Source organism: Erythrolamprus reginae, chromosome 4 (assembly GCF_031021105.1).
Source record: "Erythrolamprus reginae isolate rEryReg1 chromosome 4, rEryReg1.hap1, whole genome shotgun sequence".
NCBI classification, from domain to species: domain Eukaryota; kingdom Metazoa; phylum Chordata; class Lepidosauria; order Squamata; family Dipsadidae; genus Erythrolamprus; species Erythrolamprus reginae.
The window spans coordinates 112,333,157-112,352,136 of NC_091953.1; the positions used below are offsets into that span (position 1 = coordinate 112,333,157).

An 18,980-nucleotide genomic window follows, 5' to 3' on the forward strand; every position below is an offset into this window, starting at 1 on the left:
GGAGACAGTTCTCCTAATTTTATTTGTCCACACAGCCACAATTCTTCTCTTCCACTGTCATTTTTATATCAATCAAAGACAGATGTAGACATGCAATAACACCATCAGGCATATATTAAACTGCTCTCACCTTCCCACTCAGGACTGGACTATTGAACGAGTCTATGGAGAGGAGCGACATACAAATCTAATAAATAAATTTCCAGCCCAAATCAAAATGAAACAAGATAGAAAGGAAGGAAAAACCTCCAAAATGAGCATCAAATGCAATTGTTTCTGTTATTAATTTTTGTAGCCTGGCTTTTATCTCATCAATGCTTTATTGCTTGCTAAATGTTGTACATATAGTCCTTGACTTGCAATCGATCGCTTACCAGCATTGCAAAATAGTCATTGTATTTATGACCCTCTCAGCATCCCCATGGTCACATGATCAAAATTCAAGAGCTTGACAATCACATCATTTATGATGGTTGCAGAGTTCCTGTTCTGCCGGGCTCTATGGTAAGAGTCTCCCGAAAATTCAAGGGTACAAATTTCAGACACACACACTTGAAAGTTCAAAAACAATGTTCTTTATCACAAAAATTCAAAAGAAACAAAGCACCCTTTTTGTATTGCAAAGAGCACTCGTCCCAAAACAACCTGGTAGTCTGTACAATCTCCTTAATCAGTCCTTAAGTACTTAGCTAGTAGCTGTAAAGACACGTCACAGCCCTCCTTCTTCCACGAAGTGAGACACACACACTTTGCTCTGCTTTGGTTTCAAAGTCGTGAAAAATCAACAAAGTCCGGAAACAGCAAGGCACAGTCCTGAAGAACAACGATCAGATAATCTTCCACAAGGGCCAAACCAACACACTGCTATTTATATCAGCAGCTCTAATTACTGGAGCCTCACCCAAACACAGGTGGCCTCTCTTATCTCCTGTAATATGTCCTCAATTGGTCTCTTCTTTGCATAATTCCGCGCATGTGTGGGTCTAACACTTCTTCATCTGAATCGACCGAAGATAATGGAGATTGGCTTCCTGGACTGTGTGCTAAACCCCATTCTTCAAAGTCACCCCCACCTTTCTCTTCGTTCAAGGAAACTGCACTACCTGACTCTGTCGGCAACGAAACAGGCCCATGACATGTTGATGTTTCCCCTGCATCCACCTCCACATTCCCTGGGGCAGGAGCTGGGCCAGAGCCAACCACAACAGTTCCCGAGTCGTATGACTGCCATTTGCAACTTTTCCTACTGGCTTCTGACAAAGCCAATTGGGAAGCCTGATTTGTTTAACAACTGCAATGATCCATCTACCATCTGAGGTTAGAAAAAGGTTGCAAAATCAGGCCTGACTGATTTAACAAGCACTTTGCTTAGTGAGAGAAATTCTGGCTCCAATTGTAGTTATAAATCGAGGACTACCTGTATTAAAGACAATACCAGAAAGCATAGCTTCACCATTAATTAAAATCAGGAACTAAACTTCCTCATTATTTCATTTTTTTTTTAAAAAGGCAACTCATTTATTTCATGTGTCCATAACTCAATTTGTAATGGCAAAACAAAAGAGAATAACCAATTGTTTCTATGCTGTTTACAATAATTCTGAATCTTTTGTCATTTCCAGCCCACAACTGCCCTGCAATCTGCTATCCATATGGTGAGTACACGTTCTAGTAATAAGATATGGTGTCAACATTCAAATTTGTCTTAAAATTTTACAGATATGTAATTTTATCCACTTAATACAATTGATGTTTTATAAAATATTTTTCCTGGACCACATCACTAATATTTTTAAATTCTGCTAAGCCACTTTTATTATTATTATTTTGATTATTATTAAACTAGTTTTATCTTAATACACTATAAAATTCCAGCCACTGTAACACAATAGAATAGAATAGAATTTTATTGGCCAAGTGTGATTGGATACACAAGGAATTTGTCTTGGTGCATATGCTCTCAGCGTACATAAAATAAAATATACATTTGTCAAGAATCATGTGGTATGACACTTAATGATTGTCATAGGGGTCAATAAGCAATGAAGAAGCAATATTAATAAAAATCTTAGGATATAAGCAACAAGTTACAGTCATATCAAGATATACTGTTTAGCATTACGTCTGTACTAAACTACAATGGCTAATGCATCATTAAAACAAACGCATCTTAGAATATATTTAATAAATCTACAATATTCTAATATCACAGCTGATAATCTTTCTGATTGTCAGATTTTTACCCTATCTGCTTTCTACTTTTTAAAAACAAACCAACAATTAAAAAAACACACACTCCAAATCATCCATACCTTACAGCCTCTCTGTAGTAATTGATTGCAGCACTTTGATTGCCATTATCAGCCAAGTTTTTCCCAACATTATAATGGACCTGAAAGCGAAGGTCAGAACCATATCATTCTAGACAGTGATTTTCTTTTAATGAATATGACTTTTGGTTTATAGAAATTTGATCTGGATGACTGCAACAATTTAAATAGATGTGTATTTTTTATTCATGTATTTTAACATGATGCTTAGTTTAACTATTGAAAAAACAGATGATTATGTAAGTGACAGATGTAATCATCCTTGATAAAACAAGAATTGGAGGGGGAAAAACTGACAAAATATTGAAAGAACTGTTAGCTTTAAATGTGCTCTGGTCACCATCTATATATCAGAAACACTTAATGGGACTCAGAACTTATACTCATCACCACCACTTTCTATGGCCAAATCCTTATCAAAACATTCAAGACAACTCCAGGAGAAATGCTACAACTGTACCCATCCTAGTTGCCAAGCTAGTTAAGGTTCTGCAGTATTCTAGCTTATTTAAAAGCCCACATATATTTTTCTATCAGATATTCATGCTGCAATTTGTTGGGAGAATGAAAAAAATATTCTCAATGGTTAATTGGTTTGATTATGGAACCTGTTGTTGATAATGGAAACACTATTCAGAAAGCGACTATTAAGACTGCATTTTAATTAAACATCTAAGAGGTAATGAATGGAATGAAAATCAAATTGATGCTGATGTTGACAATTGGCTGTGATGTTTAAGTCATATTTAAATTTACTACCTGCATATTTTCAGTCTGTTCTATTGCATTTCTCATGTAGTCAATCTCAAATAAATATCATGATTTCAAAATTAAATCTAAGAATTACAACCTTTGTAATTACGAAAACAAAATTAGGAGTTACATATACAAGTTAGGTGACTATAATGGATTGCTTTCTGTAACAAAGATGTTAAAAGACTAAGTTCAATTGTTAGAATACGATTATACAGTCCATTTTGTCTTCATGGGGACTATTCTTCAAATTAATGCCCATTTTCAAATTAAATTGAAAATGGGCCCTCTGTTTCAGGAAATATTAAAACACCAATACTATTTACTATGAATATGTACTATAATTACTAATATAAGCCCTGATCCCTACAGAACACTAAGGAAAAAAATTATTGTTGGATGTAACAATCTAAAGAGAATACTAGCTCTTTAAAGAACTAAAACACTTTTTTCTATTTTGATTTTATTTACATTACATTTGCTTCATACTGAAGCTTATTATATTCCAAATTTTCTCTCATTAACCTGCCTTTTGACATATTCTGGAGGAAGACTTAAGACAGAATAGCAATAGTTCCACTGCTCACATTTTAGACATAAGAAACTGTAATGAGAGTAGGATGAAGATCATATAACATCTGTGCCTGGTGAAGATAATATATTATTAACAGCTTTATTAACAGCATCCAGTTGCTTTTAATCATGTAGAAAATCAGGGGTGGGCCCAATTTATGAAGCAGCATCTCTATACCAATAACACAAAATCTGAGTTATCTGCAACCATCTTGTGCTCATAAGTAAAAAAAAAATTCAATACCAGTTCACTCCTGAGGATACTAGCTTAAGAATTGTTAAGAAGTAAAGTAGTATAATTTGGACCTTCTATAAACAGAACATCCAGACTGAAAAGTGTATAGAAACATTTGAAGTTGTTGGTTTACCCAATAAGAGATGTGTATGCCTCAAATCCACTTGTTCACTGGATTTATTACACTTTAAAAAATGCTATGCAGCCTGTTACTGTGTGCCACATACCACATCACAAAAGATCATGTAATCCTCATCAATTTTTTACCGCACTCAAACATCAACAATATTCAAATTAGTTCTAGTGATGGAGAAGCAAAAATAATTTAAGGCTGAAGGCAAAGCTTTAATGCAGCAAGATGCCATATGGAGTTTCAGAAATCAAGGGCTCTGTTAATTAGTGTGCCTGTATCCAACCAATAAAATGGGATGTGACACTCTTTCCAAAACACGCAATGAAGATGTTTTGTTTCCCTTTTCAAGAAATACAATGCTATTCTTATTAGCTATGACTAACACAGCAACTGTAACACTTAAATAGGACTTGAAACATTGGTCACTTATTATAAGTGACCGCCTCCTGCCGCATGAATCCCAGCGACTGGTCAGGACTTACAGAGTCAGCCTTCTCGGGGTCCCGTCAACTAGACAATGTCGTTTGGTGCGGCCTAGGGGAAGAGCCTTCTGGAATCAGTTCCCCCAAAGATTTGTACTGCCCTCCCCCTCCTTGCCTTCCGTAAGACTCTTAAAACTCATTTATGCCAATGTTTTTCAACCAGTGTGCCGCGAGACATGGTCAGGTGTGCCGCGAAGCTCAGAGAGAGAAAGAAAACAAGAGAGAGAGAAAGAAAGCAAGAGAGAGAAAGAAAACAAGAGAGAGAGAAAGAAAAAAGAGAGAAAGAAGAGAGAGAGAGAAAGCAAGAGAGAGAGAAAGAAAGAAAGAAAGAGAGAAAAAGAAAACAAGAGAGAGAGAAAGAAAGAAAGAGAGAGAGAGAAAGAGAGAGAGAGAGGAAGAAAAGAGAGAAAGAAAGCAAGGGAGAGAGCAAGAGAGAGAGAGAGAAAGAGAGGGAGGGAAGGTGGAAGAGAGAAAGACATAGAGGGAGGGAGGGAGAAAGAGAGCAAAAAAGAGAGGAAGGAAGGAAGAGAGAAAGAAAGAGGGATGGAGAGAGAGAAAAAGAAGAAGAGAAAGAAGGAGGAAGAGAGAAATAGAGTGAAAGGGAGGAAGAGAGAAAAAAATTGGTCCAAACTTTTTTACCCCCCCCCCCCCAAACTCAATGTGCCCCAGGGTTTTGTAAATGTAAAAAATGTGCAGTGACTCAAAAAAGGTTGAAAATCACCGATTTATGCCACCAGGTCTGGGGCCATTAGACTCTAGCCCCCTGGCCAAATGAATGTGTTGAGAGTATGTTGATTGAATGGGGATGATTGTCTTTTTAGAGTTTTTGGAGGGTTTTAGATTTTAAATTTAATTAATTGGATTTAAGATGTTATATATTGTTATATAAAAGTCCATGAATCATAATACCAAATTGAAACGATAAAATGTAAACACCGATCGACACAAATTTTGAACTACAAAGAAACTGAATGAACAAACTCATAAATCACAGATAAATGATGGCACTAGCAACTACGTCAAATACATATGGATAAAACTTCAGGAAAATCTATACCACCTATATGCTTAAACCACAGGCCGCAAACATAGAAGCCCCAGCTCTAACGCTGGCCCTCCACACTCTTCTTACTACTCTTTTCTTGTTCTGTTTTTCTATTCGTCCTCCTCTTCTATCTCCTTCCCTTCTTTCTAAATCCTTTTCCCTTTCTTTCCCTCTCCTTCCCCAATCACGCATGCTATATAAGTAAACTATAATTGCTAGAATGTACATTATATATATTCCCTTTACTTTTTTGTACCCTGTTTTTAATGTATATAACCAATAAACATATTTTTACAAAAGTCCAACAAACAAACAAAACAAACAAACAAGGTTTTAATGTGAGATTTTATAGAATGCATAGGATTTTTCTCCCTAGGGTCCTGTTTGCCAATTAGGAAATGAATAGTAAAAATGAATACAGAAAACAATTGAACTATGAAAAATTAATAGGAATAAATGTCTTCACTAAACGTTCAGGTACTACTGTACTTTAATTACTAAAACTGCTGATATAATAGGGAATAATCCTAAAGTGTTTGGGCAAGAAGATAAATACCAGAAATAATAATTATTTACCATAATGGAACAGTAGAATTACTATTTTTAGAAAACGCAAATGCTTACTTTGGCATTCAGTGGACAGACAGACAAAGCACTCCTAAACAGCTGCTCCTCCGATCTCCACTGGTTACTACGGATGATGCAACGCCACACATTTATCAGTAGCAGGCCCAGGAGAGCAGCAACCAACAATTTCTTGAGAAAGAAGACACATTTTAGCAATCTCAGTTTTTAATTCCCTTTCCCGTTTTTTGGGGGGGGGGGGGGTTGGCCAACCGTTAGGATAATGTTGTTTGTACCTTATTCTTGGCTTGTTCACACAACAGACCAAATCCGTATGTAATCAATATGCAGTAACCAATACTGGGAAGATAGGTGACCCCTCTCGGCAACAACAAACCCAACTCTAAAAAATAGGTTACTTGCCGGAACAAAAGGAATGATGAGAAATCCTAATCCCAGAGTAAGGATTCTGAAATGCAGAGGGGAAAAAAATGATTTTACAACATGGACTAAAACTCTTAACTACAATATATATTATACAAGAGGTTCAATCTTTGGCATGAGAAATCTAAGCATCCAGCCAGGGAGCTCTGCTGTCGCCCTGTCTTTCTGTGGGGTTTAGTAACATCAAAAATCCATGATTATCTGGCTCCTTTCCATTCTTTCCATAAGGGTTCACAGGGGGAAGGTAGGGAGTGAGTCATAGAAACATAGAAACATAGAAACATAGAAGACTGACGGCAGAAAAAGACCTCATGGTCCATCTAGTCTGCCCTTATACTATTTCCTGTATTTTATCTTACAATGGATATATGTTTATCCCAGGCATGTTTAAATTCAGTTACTGTGGATTTACCAACCACGTCTGCTGGAAGTTTGTTCCAAGGATCTACTACTCTTTCAGTAAAATAATATTTTCTCATGTTGCTTTTGATCTTTCCCCCAACTAACTTCAGATTGTGTCCCCTTGTTCTTGTGTTCACTTTCCTATTAAAAACACTTCCCTCCTGAACCTTATTTAACCCTTTAACATATTTAAATGTTTCGATCATGTCCCCCCTTTTCCTTCTGTCATCCAGACTATACAGATTGAGTTCATTAAGTCTTTCCTTAAGCTTAAGACCTTCCACCACTCTTTTAGCCCGTCTTTGGACCCGTTCAATTTTGTCAATATCTTTTTGTAGGTGAGGTCTCCAGAACTGAACACAGTATTCCAAATGTGGTCTCACCAGCGCTCTATATAAGGGGATCACAATCTCCCTCTTCCTGCTTGCTATACCTCTAGCTAGAGAGTCAGGGGTGAAATGCCCCTGGTTCACTCGTGCCTGTGGGTTGTTGGAGAGCCGATTGTGAAGGGAGCCCACCTGCTGCCATTTGGGTTCTTTTATCCTCTCTGCATGCGCAAAGCATTCTGTGCATGTGCAGAGGGTAAAAGAACCCAAATGGCAGCGTCCAGGCCTTGCTCTCCCTTCAGCTCTCTGACGACCGACAGGCACGAGTGAACTGGGAGCATTTAATCCTTGGAGCAAGTGATGGTGAGACAAACCACTGTTAATGTACTATTGTCAAACATAAGGACATCAGTTCCTAAGAACAAGCTTTGTATCATTACACTACTAAACACATGTTGCCATTTGTCTAAGTTTCCATTCCTCAGAAAAAGTCTTCATGGAAAAACAAAATCATATAGGCTTCTCAACACAGTCCTTATCTTCCAGTATTAAAGGATTACAAACCATTTAGAAAGAAATGATTCAATCTAATAATTCTATGCAAGGTGAAGATCAAAACTATCCCCTTTATTTTGAAGAAATTGTTATCTCTGTAGAAAAGCTGTACAGGATGATTACGAGTTATACAGGTTTGTTACAAGTCTTTTTCATTATTCTTTTTTTTATCATGGACTGTGGCTCTGTTTTGGTTCCCCCCCCCCCCCCCTATATCAATGCGTAGGCATAACAGATCAAGGGCCTAAATCCAGCTATTTCCTTTTAATGTTTGTGGGATATTAAAGACCAATCCTAGATATAATCCAGGACCATGCTGCATATCCAGAACAAACACATTTTGATGGCTGAGAAAAATATCAATATCAAGGAAAATGTAAAACATCCAAGTGTATTAATGTAAAGAAAAAAAATCTAAGGTATTTAGAGTAAAAATCTGCAGAACATAAAGTGTGCATGTATGTGGAGGGTGTTAGGAGAAATAAATTCACTGGTCTTTTCAATTGACTGCTATTTAATATTAATAAATGAAAAACCTTATCTCCCTCTGTTTAGGTTTCTCCTAAACAATGTGGGATGTAGTAGTGGAGGTTTTGATACAGGGACAGGGTGGCTTCAAATGGGACTTAGAGTGTACCATAAATAATCTCAAAAAAAAAAAACCCATAGAAAATTTGTTTTCAATTTCTCCCCAGTAAATTCCCCCACTTCCCTTTCATTCATTTGCACCATCAGGACAATCTTTCCTTGCAAGCGATGGGTTTATTTATAAATTTATTTATATATTAAATATGTGACACATACAGATAGAATTGTCGGCTATCAATAAAATTAGCTGCCTTGGAAATGGCCCTGGGTTGGGCCGAGAGGCAAATAAGGAGCTGTGATGTTCCTTCAATACACCAGGGTGATTCGACACAAAAATATGTAACCCTTCCCTGGTGCAGAGCTGAAGGGATTGGATACTGTAGCCTAGAGGATAATTCTCTGCCTTACAAGGCAAAGGTTGCAGGTTCAAGTCCCAGTTGGTATGGCTCGCTGATGAGGCCAAAATAAGGCCAAAATAGATCTATCCTAGTCTCCCTTAATTTTCAAATTCAGCAAAAAACATGTGACATATATATATATATAGATATATATACACACACACAATCTTTGCTAAATGATACCCCTGGCCTTGCTTTATTTGCTAAATGATATTGATTCCACTAATTCCACAAAGAAGTGTAGTGCTAGATGTCATGCAATAATGTCTTACCAACATGTTGACCCAAATTTACCTTCTTTTCTGGCTGTCTTTCGAACTCAAAGCTTGGCATGCTAACACAATCAGGCAGAGCCAAAGAAGCACCAGAGCAATTATTCTCCAGTCGCTGACTGATTTAATAAGAGGCACGCAGCCCATTGACCAATCAAAACAGAGCCACCAGGGACACAGCAACAGCCAAGCATTCAGAGAATAGTAGTAATTATAATTTATTGCCTGTCAATGAAAGGGAAAATATATATAAAACAGCTCATGGGAATATGAAAAACAGGGAAGGGAATCAACATTTCATGAAGGAATCTGAATTTCAAGGAAACATCTCTAGCTATTTAAAAACGAACTGAACCGAAGAGACTTCACAGAGACTCAACCAGCTGGTGAACAGAATCACCTTGGAGGTCAAGGTGATTTCACTTCCTTGGAAGGTGTGAATCACAAGCCACCTTGGAAACTTTAAAATTCAAGATGGCTGTAGTGACCACACAACTGGAGCTAAGCCTCTTGTGTATGTTATTAAAAGAGGCACAGCTTCAATCCGAGGGAGGTCACTTCTGTTTTCATTTCTTTGATTCCAACACCTCCTCCACGTTGGCCCTGATATGAACTTATACAACCACATGAGATAATAATAATAATAATAATAATAATAATAATAATAATAATTTATTAGATTTGTATGCCGCCCCTCTCCGAAGACTCGGGGCGGCTCACAACAATGATAAAAACAATATTATAATGGCACAAATCTAATATTAAAAAACTAAAAACCCTATCATAATTAAAAATTAAAAAACTAAAAACCCTATCATAATTAAAAACCAAACAGCACATACATACCAAACATAAATTATAATAAGCCTGGGGGAAAGATGTCTCAAATCCCCCATGCCTGGCGGTATAGGTGGGTCTTAAGTAGTTTACGGAAGACAAGGAGGGTGGGAGTAGTTCTAATCTCCGGGGGGAGTTGATTCCAGAGGGCCGGGGCTGCCACAGAGAAGGCTCTTCCCCTGGGGCCTGCCAGATGATATTGTTTAGTCCAGTGATTTCTAACCTTTTTTGAGCCGCGGCACATTTTTTACATTTACAAAACCATGGGGCACATTGGGGGGGGGGGGGAGGCAGCTAAAAAAAGTTTGGACAAAAAAATTCTCTCTCTCTCTCTCTCTTCCTCCCTTTCGCTCTCTTTCTCTCTCCCTCCCTCTTTCTCTCCCTTCCTCTTTTTTTCTCTCTCTCTCCATCCCTCTTTCTTTCTCTCTTCCTTCTTTCCTCTTTTTTGCTCTTTCTCTCTCCCTCCCTCTATCTCTTTCTCTCTCCCACCTTCCCTCCCTCTCTTTGTCTCTCTCTCTCTTTCTCTTGCTTGCTTTCTTTCTCTCTCTTTCTCTCTCTCTCTTTTTTTCTCTCTCTCTTGCTCTTTCTTTCTCTCTTTCTCTCTTTCTCTCTCTTTCTTTCTTTCTCTCTCTTGTTTTCTTCCTCTCTCTGAGCTTCACGGCACACCTGACCATGTCCAACGGCACACTAGTGTGCCGCGGCACACTGGTTGAAAAACACTGGTTTAGTCGACGGGACCCGGAGAAGGCCAACTCTGTGGGACCTTATCGGCCGCTGGGATTCGTGCGGTCCAGGCAGCCTAATTACTCTCTATTTTGTTCAGCAACCATTTCCAAGACCTCCGGTGGACATATTTTCCCCCAAACTATTATTGGCATGGATGGAACTGAACTAGGAACTCAATTTATGCAGCACATTCACTGTGCCGCTGTCTGATCTTTTCAACAATCATTTACGTTGGCAAAACTCCATATTTTCCAGCTTACCCTTACAAGCGGACTGGTTGCAAACGAAGCTGGGTTATCCACTTCTGTAAATGCTGGAGGCCCCGTGCCCATAATTTGCCAGCGGGCATATAGAACAGTGGCTCCTCCGGATAACAAAAGAGTAATTCTGAAAAGAAGTCCTTTTCTAAACACCACTAGGCTCTGTGAAGAAAAGGGAAATAATAATTGTTTAAAAAAAAAAGAAATCTAAGTTGTTAACTGCTTTAAAATAGAAACAGAGCAAGTAAGTATGTGCAGACTGGGTAAGAATGAGAAAGGTTTGCTGGCTCTCATAAAAAACAATTGTAACAGCCATTAAAAACAACCAAGACTGTGGGACAATAGCAAGATTACCAGATTACCTCCGGAACCGCCTGCTACCAGCACGAATCCCAGCGACCGATAAGGTCCCACAGAGTTGGCCTTCTCCGGGTCCCGTCGACTAAACAATGTCATTTGGCGGGACCCAGGGGAAGAGCCTTCTCTGTGGTGGCCCCGGCCCTCTGGAACCAACTCCCCCTGGAGATTAGAACTGCCCCCACCCTCCCTGTCTTTCGTAAACGACTCAAGACTCATTTATGCCGCCAGGCATGGGGGAGTTGAGATATTCCTTTCCCCTAGGCCATTACAAGTTATGCATGGTATGTTTGTGTGTATGTTTGGTTTTATTATAAGGGTTTTTAGTTGTTTTATTAATTGGATTTCTACATGCTGTTTTTATCATTGTTGTTAGCCGCCCCGAGTCTGCGGAGAGGGGCGGCATACAAATCCAATAAATACAAAAAAAAAGTAGCATTTAGATTTATATACTGCTTCATAGTGCTTTACAGCCTTCTCTGAGTGGTTTACAAATGTCAGCACATTGCTCCCAACAATCTGAGTCTTCATTTTACCGATCTTGGAAGGATGGAAGGCTGAGTCAACCAGGATCAAAGATGTAATAACAACCATCTGAACGTGATACAGCCATCTCTGCATGCTCCCCATGGGATCCCCAAGGTTTTTGGACAAACCATGGTTTGTTTATTTATTTATTTGATTTTTATGCCGCCGTTCTCCTTAGACTCAGGGCGGCTTACAACATGTTAGCAATAGCAGTTTTTAACAGAGCCAGCATATTGCCCCTACAATCCGGGTCCTCATTTTACCCACCTCGGAAGGATGGAAGGCTGAGTCAACCTTGAGCCGATGATGAGATTTGAACCTGCTGACCTACAGTCCAGCTTCAGTGGCCTGGAGTACAGCACACTACCTGCTGCGCCACCCCGGTTTAAGAGCTTTCCAGAAAGCTAGAGGCATAAATGTTTTGGATCATGGCCCAAATTAAATTCCATAGTTGTATAAGAATAATAAATTTTGGGAAGCATGTATCATGGTATATTTTTCCTTTTTGGCAAAGAATTTTTTAAATTTTTTTCTGTCCAATCACAGTACAATAAAAATTATAACAACATCAAATTGTTTTACAATAAATCAATTTCAGGAAGTTATAAAATACAATGCTACCACCTTCACTTTTGACATCTGAATAAAAATAGCTGCCCAATTTTTTAATGCTATAGAAGTATACTATTAGCTAAGACCCCATTCCAAATTCTAGTATCTCACATTGAATAGGCTGAAATGTTTCAAATCTCTCCTAATCACTTCCATATCATTTTTCATATATCATCAATACCCTTTACAAATAGTTAACGCCTATTAATAAAATACCCTTAAAAAAACATTTGAAAATTTTTTACGGTAGCGTATCAAAGGGAAAAAAATAAACCCAATAATATCACTTAATATTGCCTAATTAATCCAATTACCAACCTAATTACTAATTGCTTTATATAAAAAATTAAAAATGAAAAGGATAGAATCAAAATAAAATTAAATCTACAAAAAATAAAATGAAGTTAAGTCTCTAAAGAAATTAAGAAATAAAAAAAACATAAGATAAAGAATAGAAAATTACACTAAATAGATAAGATAAATGCAGATGTAAAGACCCAGGATAAAAAAAGAAAGCTAGAAAAGAAAAGAAAAACGAAAAACGAAAAAAAAGAAAGAGGAGGAAAGAGCAAAAAAGAACTTTTCTCTTCTTCTCATTGACTTCTCCTTCTATCTCCTTATAGCATTTTCCAAAATTTGCAAAGTTTTAAAATTGCTTTATAAAAGAGAACATACCCAACAGAATCCTCCAAACCGAACAAAGAAAAGAAAAGAAAAGAAAAGAAAAGAAAGAAAAGGTATATTTTTCCATAAAAGATACTGAAATACAATTCCTTATTGTAGAAACTTCCATGTAGGTGTTACTTGATAGTTGAATTTATGTTGGTGTCATTTGGTTTTATTGATCTGCACGTTTATGCACTGGCTTGATTGTTGGATAGTATAAAATAATAATAATAATAATAATAATAATAATAATAATAATAATTATTATTATTATTATTATTATTAATTGGATTTGTATGCCGCCCCTCTCCGTAGACCCGGGGCGGCTAACAACAATAATAAAAACAGCATGTGAAAATCCAATAATAAAACAGCTAAAAACCCTTATTTATAAAAAACCAAACATATACACAAACATACCATGCATAACTTGTAATGGCCTAGGGGGAAGGAATATCTCAACTCCCCCATGCCTGGCGGTATAAATGGGTCTTGAGTAGTTTGAAAGACAGGGAGGGTCATTAAAACAAGCATTCTGTTTTTTAGTACTGTACCACAATAGGGAAACTGAAGAAATAATTCTATAAATTTCAGTGCTTAACTATTTCACAAGCTTAATAATGAAATAAAAACTTCCACATCCACTGAAATCAACAGAGAAGACTTTTTGAAGGAAATTTGTTGGAAATACTTGTTAGCTTGCTAAAGGTTGTTTTTTTATTATTTAACATTACTTTCTACATGTATCAATTTCAGTTATGTCAATGTGAATGTATAAACGCTCCATATAATGTTGCCATTGCTTTAACTGTTTATAATTTTATAACTTTTAACAGATACTAAAAATATGTATAGTTGTCATGTAACAGAATTCAATAGTTGCTTGGAATGGTATTTAATTTTCTAATTTTATTTTATTTGACAGAGAATATTAATGGTGTTTAGTATTTGACATTAATAGCATTCTATAATATTTTGAATTTGTTAGATGACATGCAATCCTTTATGACATCTGGCAGTTATCTGGTACTACTATTCACTGTGTTTGATAACTGAGAAAACAACAAATTAAACAAGGAAGAAAGCCAATATTACAGTTAACAGTTCAGGTTTCAAAAGCTGTGGACAGATGTCACATTAAAGCTTTGATATGATACTTAAATTGGTGCTTTTTAAAAACATTCAGCCATATATAATGTTTATTTTTATTGTTTATTAAACTTGCTCCCTTTTGGTCATACAATATGATTGAAGTGTGAGGTAAAATAAAATATGCTGTTAGATCTTTTGGTGAGAATTACAAGTCACTTAAGTGAGATGGAAATGTAGAAAATTGGTGAAAACAAACAAACCTATTTGATGACTTCCACAGGAGCAAACCGAGTAATTTTTGCAGAGAAATTTCTCTTTTGTTGACTTCCTCTATTGTTACTTTCCAGAAGTTTTGGATTTCAGTTGAAAATCTTTATATCCAATCCATGTGCACATTTATGGAAAACCATGCTCCTTGCATTATATCTCATGCCTACCTGACAGGTACCTATAGTATCATTACTTGCAGAAACGTCTCAGTTATAATGATATATCCAAAAAAATCTATTGTGGGCATTGGTATATGCATTATATTCCTAATTTTAACATTCTGAGTCCAACTATCATTTTATTTGGAGGTAAATAAATTTATTTGTTTAGAGGTGAAACAAATTTATTTTATTTTATTTATTTATTGGATTTGTATGCCGCCCCTCTCCGCAGACTCGGGGCGGCTAACAACAGTAACAAAACAGCATGTAAATCCAATACTAAAACAGCTAAAGAAACTCTTATTACTAAAACCAAACATACATACAAACAAACATACCATGCATAAATTGTAAAGGCCAAGGGGGAAAGAATATCTCAGTTCCCCCATGCCTGACGGCAGAGGTGGGTTTTTAGGAGCTTACAAAAGGCGAGGAGGGTGGGGGAAATTATAATCTCCGGGGAGAGTTGGTTCCAGAGGGTTGGGGCTGCCACAGAGAAGGCCCTTCCCCTGGGCCCTGCCAAACGACATTGTTTTGTTGATGGGACCCGGAGAAGGCCCACTCTGTGGGACCTAACCGGTCGCTGGGATTCGTGCGGCAGAAGGCGGAAACCATATGCTAAAAGCAAGATTAGGATAGGCAAGAGATTTAAATGTAACACAATTGAATAACATTTGGTAATAGCCTAGTTCAGGGTTAAGCAAAGTTGGCTCTTCTATGACTTGTGGACTTCAACTCCCAGAATTCCTGAGCCAATCATGTTAGCTCAAGAATTCTGGGAGCTGAAGTCCACATGTCATAGAATCGCCACCTTTGCCTAATTCTGGCCTAGTTTTAACTTGATGGCTTTTTGAGAAGGAGGGAGGGGAGGAGAGAGAGAGACAGAGAGAGAGGTTGAGATTTATTACATGCTAAAATTCTCTACCAAAATCTAAACAAATAACAATGGAAGCAAATGGCGATAGATGATGGTCAACAGAATTCAAGATGGGCCAAACTTAGAATTGCTTATGGGTGCAAAGGGATTAGACACTCATGCTTGACCCCCCCCCCCTCTCTTGGGTTTGGCCTGGTCAGCTCATACAGAAAGGCAGATGTGCACAACATTTTCCTTACCCATAGCAATCAGTTGTGTGCTGGCATACAAACCACCAAGGAGCAGGAACCACTGTCGTGATCTCTGACTCAATGGGCAGAGTCCATTGTGGTCATAACTTAAAATTACCTGTATCTCACATAATATCTTATTCAATCTAAAAGTGAAGGGACTTACCTCTACTGACTTGTCCTTATGAAGTATCTTCAAAGCAACTTCCAAAATATTGAGTCTGTTAATCACAACAGCATCAAACAAAGCATTTAAACCCTAAAAATATAGAGAACACAATTTAGAAAGATAGAAAGTGTGTGTGTGTGTGTGAGAGAGAGAGAGAGAGAGAGAAAGAATAAAAAGCTGGGGGTAAAAAAATCTGAACAAAGAATGGAGCTTTTGAAATATACAGTTCAGTGTTCCCTCGACTTTCGCGGGGGATGCATTCCGAGACTGCCCGCGAAAGTCGAATTTCCGCGAAGTAGAGATGCGGAAGTAAATACACTATTTTTGGCTATGAACAGTATCACAAGCCTTCCCTTAACACTTTGAACCCCTAAATTACCATTTCCCATTCCCTTAGCAACCATTTAGATTATTACTCACCATGTTTATTTACTAAAGTTTATTAAAAAAAATATTTATTAAAGGTGGATGAAAGTTTGGCGATGACATATGATGTCATCGGGTGGGAAAAACTGTGGTATAGGGGAAAAAAACACGAAGTATTTTTTAATTAATATTTTTGAAAAACCGTGGTATAGACTTTTCGCGAAGTTCAAACCCGCGAAAATCGAGGGAACACTGTATTTCTTCTCTACGAATATTTCACAGTAAGTTTATTAAGCCTTTTTCTGGTAAACTTTTGTGATAAATGTTCTCCAAAATAATATAAATTATGCTATACGATTTAAATTATTTGTATGCTTGTGTGTCTGGGGGTGTGAGATTATCTAAAAATAAACCCAACTTTATTTAGTGGTGTTTAGCATTTGGTAAATACACAACCTTATTCTCAGCAATATAAAGTTGTCCAAAAAAAGGTCCAATCCCTCTATCTACTACATATCTATAATCAGCAATGTCCTGTTGATTTTAGTGGAGCTTACTTTCAGATGACACAGAAGAGAATTGTAGTCTTAATTGTATGAGATGTTGAACATAAAGAGAAAGTGGTAATTAAAAATCCACAACTTGCGTAGCAAATTGAAACTGATATTCAGGAAGACTTTCTTTTATCCAGCATTAAGGGCTTGCAACATATCTGATAATCCAGTTAAATGCTATTTATGACTCTAAAAACTCTGAGCTCTGCTACATATTATGGGAATATTCCCCATTTTGCAGGACAATCATTTTATAGATTTGTCTTGAGGCATTTAACAAATTCCAAACATATTTTTGTTTACAATTTTCCTTTGGAAGGAATGCCAGTTCCACACAGACCTGCATAAATTTTGGAAATGACAATTTCCCAAATCTGTAGATAATATAAAAGACCTGATTGCTGTCACATAAAAAGCTTTTGTCTCTTCTAAAGTCTATAGCTTCATCATTAGTAAATCATTATTTAGCAATGGGGGGTTAGGAGGTTAGTTGAGTCCATGAGCTAAACGCTGACTTACTGTTGATTGGTGTTGGTGCTCAGTAGCCATTATGTGCTTATTATATTGTTATTTCATATTGTGTGTTTTTTAAATTCTATCTCAGCTGCATAGAGTTGCTATTTTAAAGTGATTAAAAATGATTAAAATATACAATAAATCCATACTTCTTTGAATCTGAACTACCACAAAAAATGCCTTTTGTATATTGTATTTTGCAATAATTGCTGATTCTGAATTCTGGATCAATCTGGAATTTGATCCCGGTATTATTAGAAAGTAATGGAAGACTAATATGCACACACAACACACACACACACACACAATTGATATAGACAAAGCCATTTGTGACTTATAAACCATTGTTTATACTGCACATACTAATATGGATAATAAAGATTTAGGTATAGAGATTTATTTCCTACCAATGCAAGTTTGGTACTCTCTAAATCATATGATGTTTTACAATTTAATGTTTATCATCCAAAGAAAAAAATATTTTTCTCCCTTTATCAAAGCTTTTATATTTTTTGACATGCACTGTTCAAATCTCATAAAATAGATTTAACATTATTTTGGTTTCTCTTCAAATCATGCAACCCAAATACTTCTTTCTGCAAAGTACAGATCATGAATGCATTTTTTTGAATCATATTAATTAGCAGTTGAAAATATCCACAAATTTTCCAGAAAACCCAAATCTTTGTCAATATAGCCAAACCATGATTTAGTGCGGTGTCTGGCCACTCATGACACCGAGGATAATAACAAATAAGGAAAAGCAGCAATGCTCTTTTCGAAAATGTTCAGAGTTAAAAAAAGCTACTGAAATTGTAAGTAATAGAAACATAGAAACATAGAAGTCTGACGGCAGAAAAAGACCTCATGGTCCATCTACTCTGCCCTTATACTATTTTCTGTATTTTATCTTACAATGGATATATGTTTATCACAGGCATGTTTAAATTCAGTTCCTGTGGATTTATCTACCATGTCTGATGGAAGTTTGTTCCAAGGATCTACTACTCTTTCAGTAAAATAATATTTTCTCATGTTGCTTTTGATCTTTCCCCCAACTAACTTCAGATTGTGCCCCCTTGTTCTTGTGTTCACTTTCCTATTAAAAACACTTCCCTCCTGGACCTTATTTAACCCTTTAACATATTTAAATGTTTCGATCATGTCCCCCCTTTTCCTTCTGTCCTCCAGACTATACAGATTGAGTTCATTAAGTCTTTCCTGATACGTTTTATGCTTAAGACCTTCCACCATTCTTGTAGCCCGTCTTTGGACCCGTTCCATTTTGTCAATATCTTTTTGTAGGTGAGGTCTCCAGAACTGAACACAGTATTCCAAATGTGGTCTCACCAGCGCTCTATTACTAATCCTGAGTAATGTGGAAATACAGAAAATGTGTCTGTGTAAACAACACTCCAGTTACCGCAGAATTGCATTGCCAAGAAATGTTAAAATTACCAGTATTGTAACTCCTTGTTCTTTGCATAACATCGCCATGGTGCCAAGGAGGACACTCAGCAAAACCCAACCGATGGAGAACTGGGATCCTTCTTTATCTATCAATTTTAAAAGAAAAGACAAAAGAGAAAAATAATGAGAGTCTTGTCATGCCCCCCTCGGAGTCTGAATCTGAGACGGAAGATGTTGTGGTTAGCTCTG

At 36.9% G+C, this 18,980-nt stretch overlaps 1 protein-coding gene across 1 annotated transcript in view; it reads right to left on the minus strand.

Moving 5' to 3' along the window:
* TMTC4 (transmembrane O-mannosyltransferase targeting cadherins 4) overlaps positions 1-18,980 on the minus strand; it is an 84,721-nt gene that overhangs the window by 16,222 nt on the left and 49,519 nt on the right. The window contains 8 exon segments of the mRNA XM_070751228.1: positions 2,313-2,392; positions 6,176-6,307; positions 6,412-6,492; positions 6,494-6,584; positions 9,123-9,325; positions 10,924-11,085; positions 15,883-15,975; positions 18,780-18,877. Of these exon segments, the coding sequence (XP_070607329.1) occupies positions 2,313-2,392; positions 6,176-6,307; positions 6,412-6,492; positions 6,494-6,584; positions 9,123-9,325; positions 10,924-11,085; positions 15,883-15,975; positions 18,780-18,877 (940 nt within the window).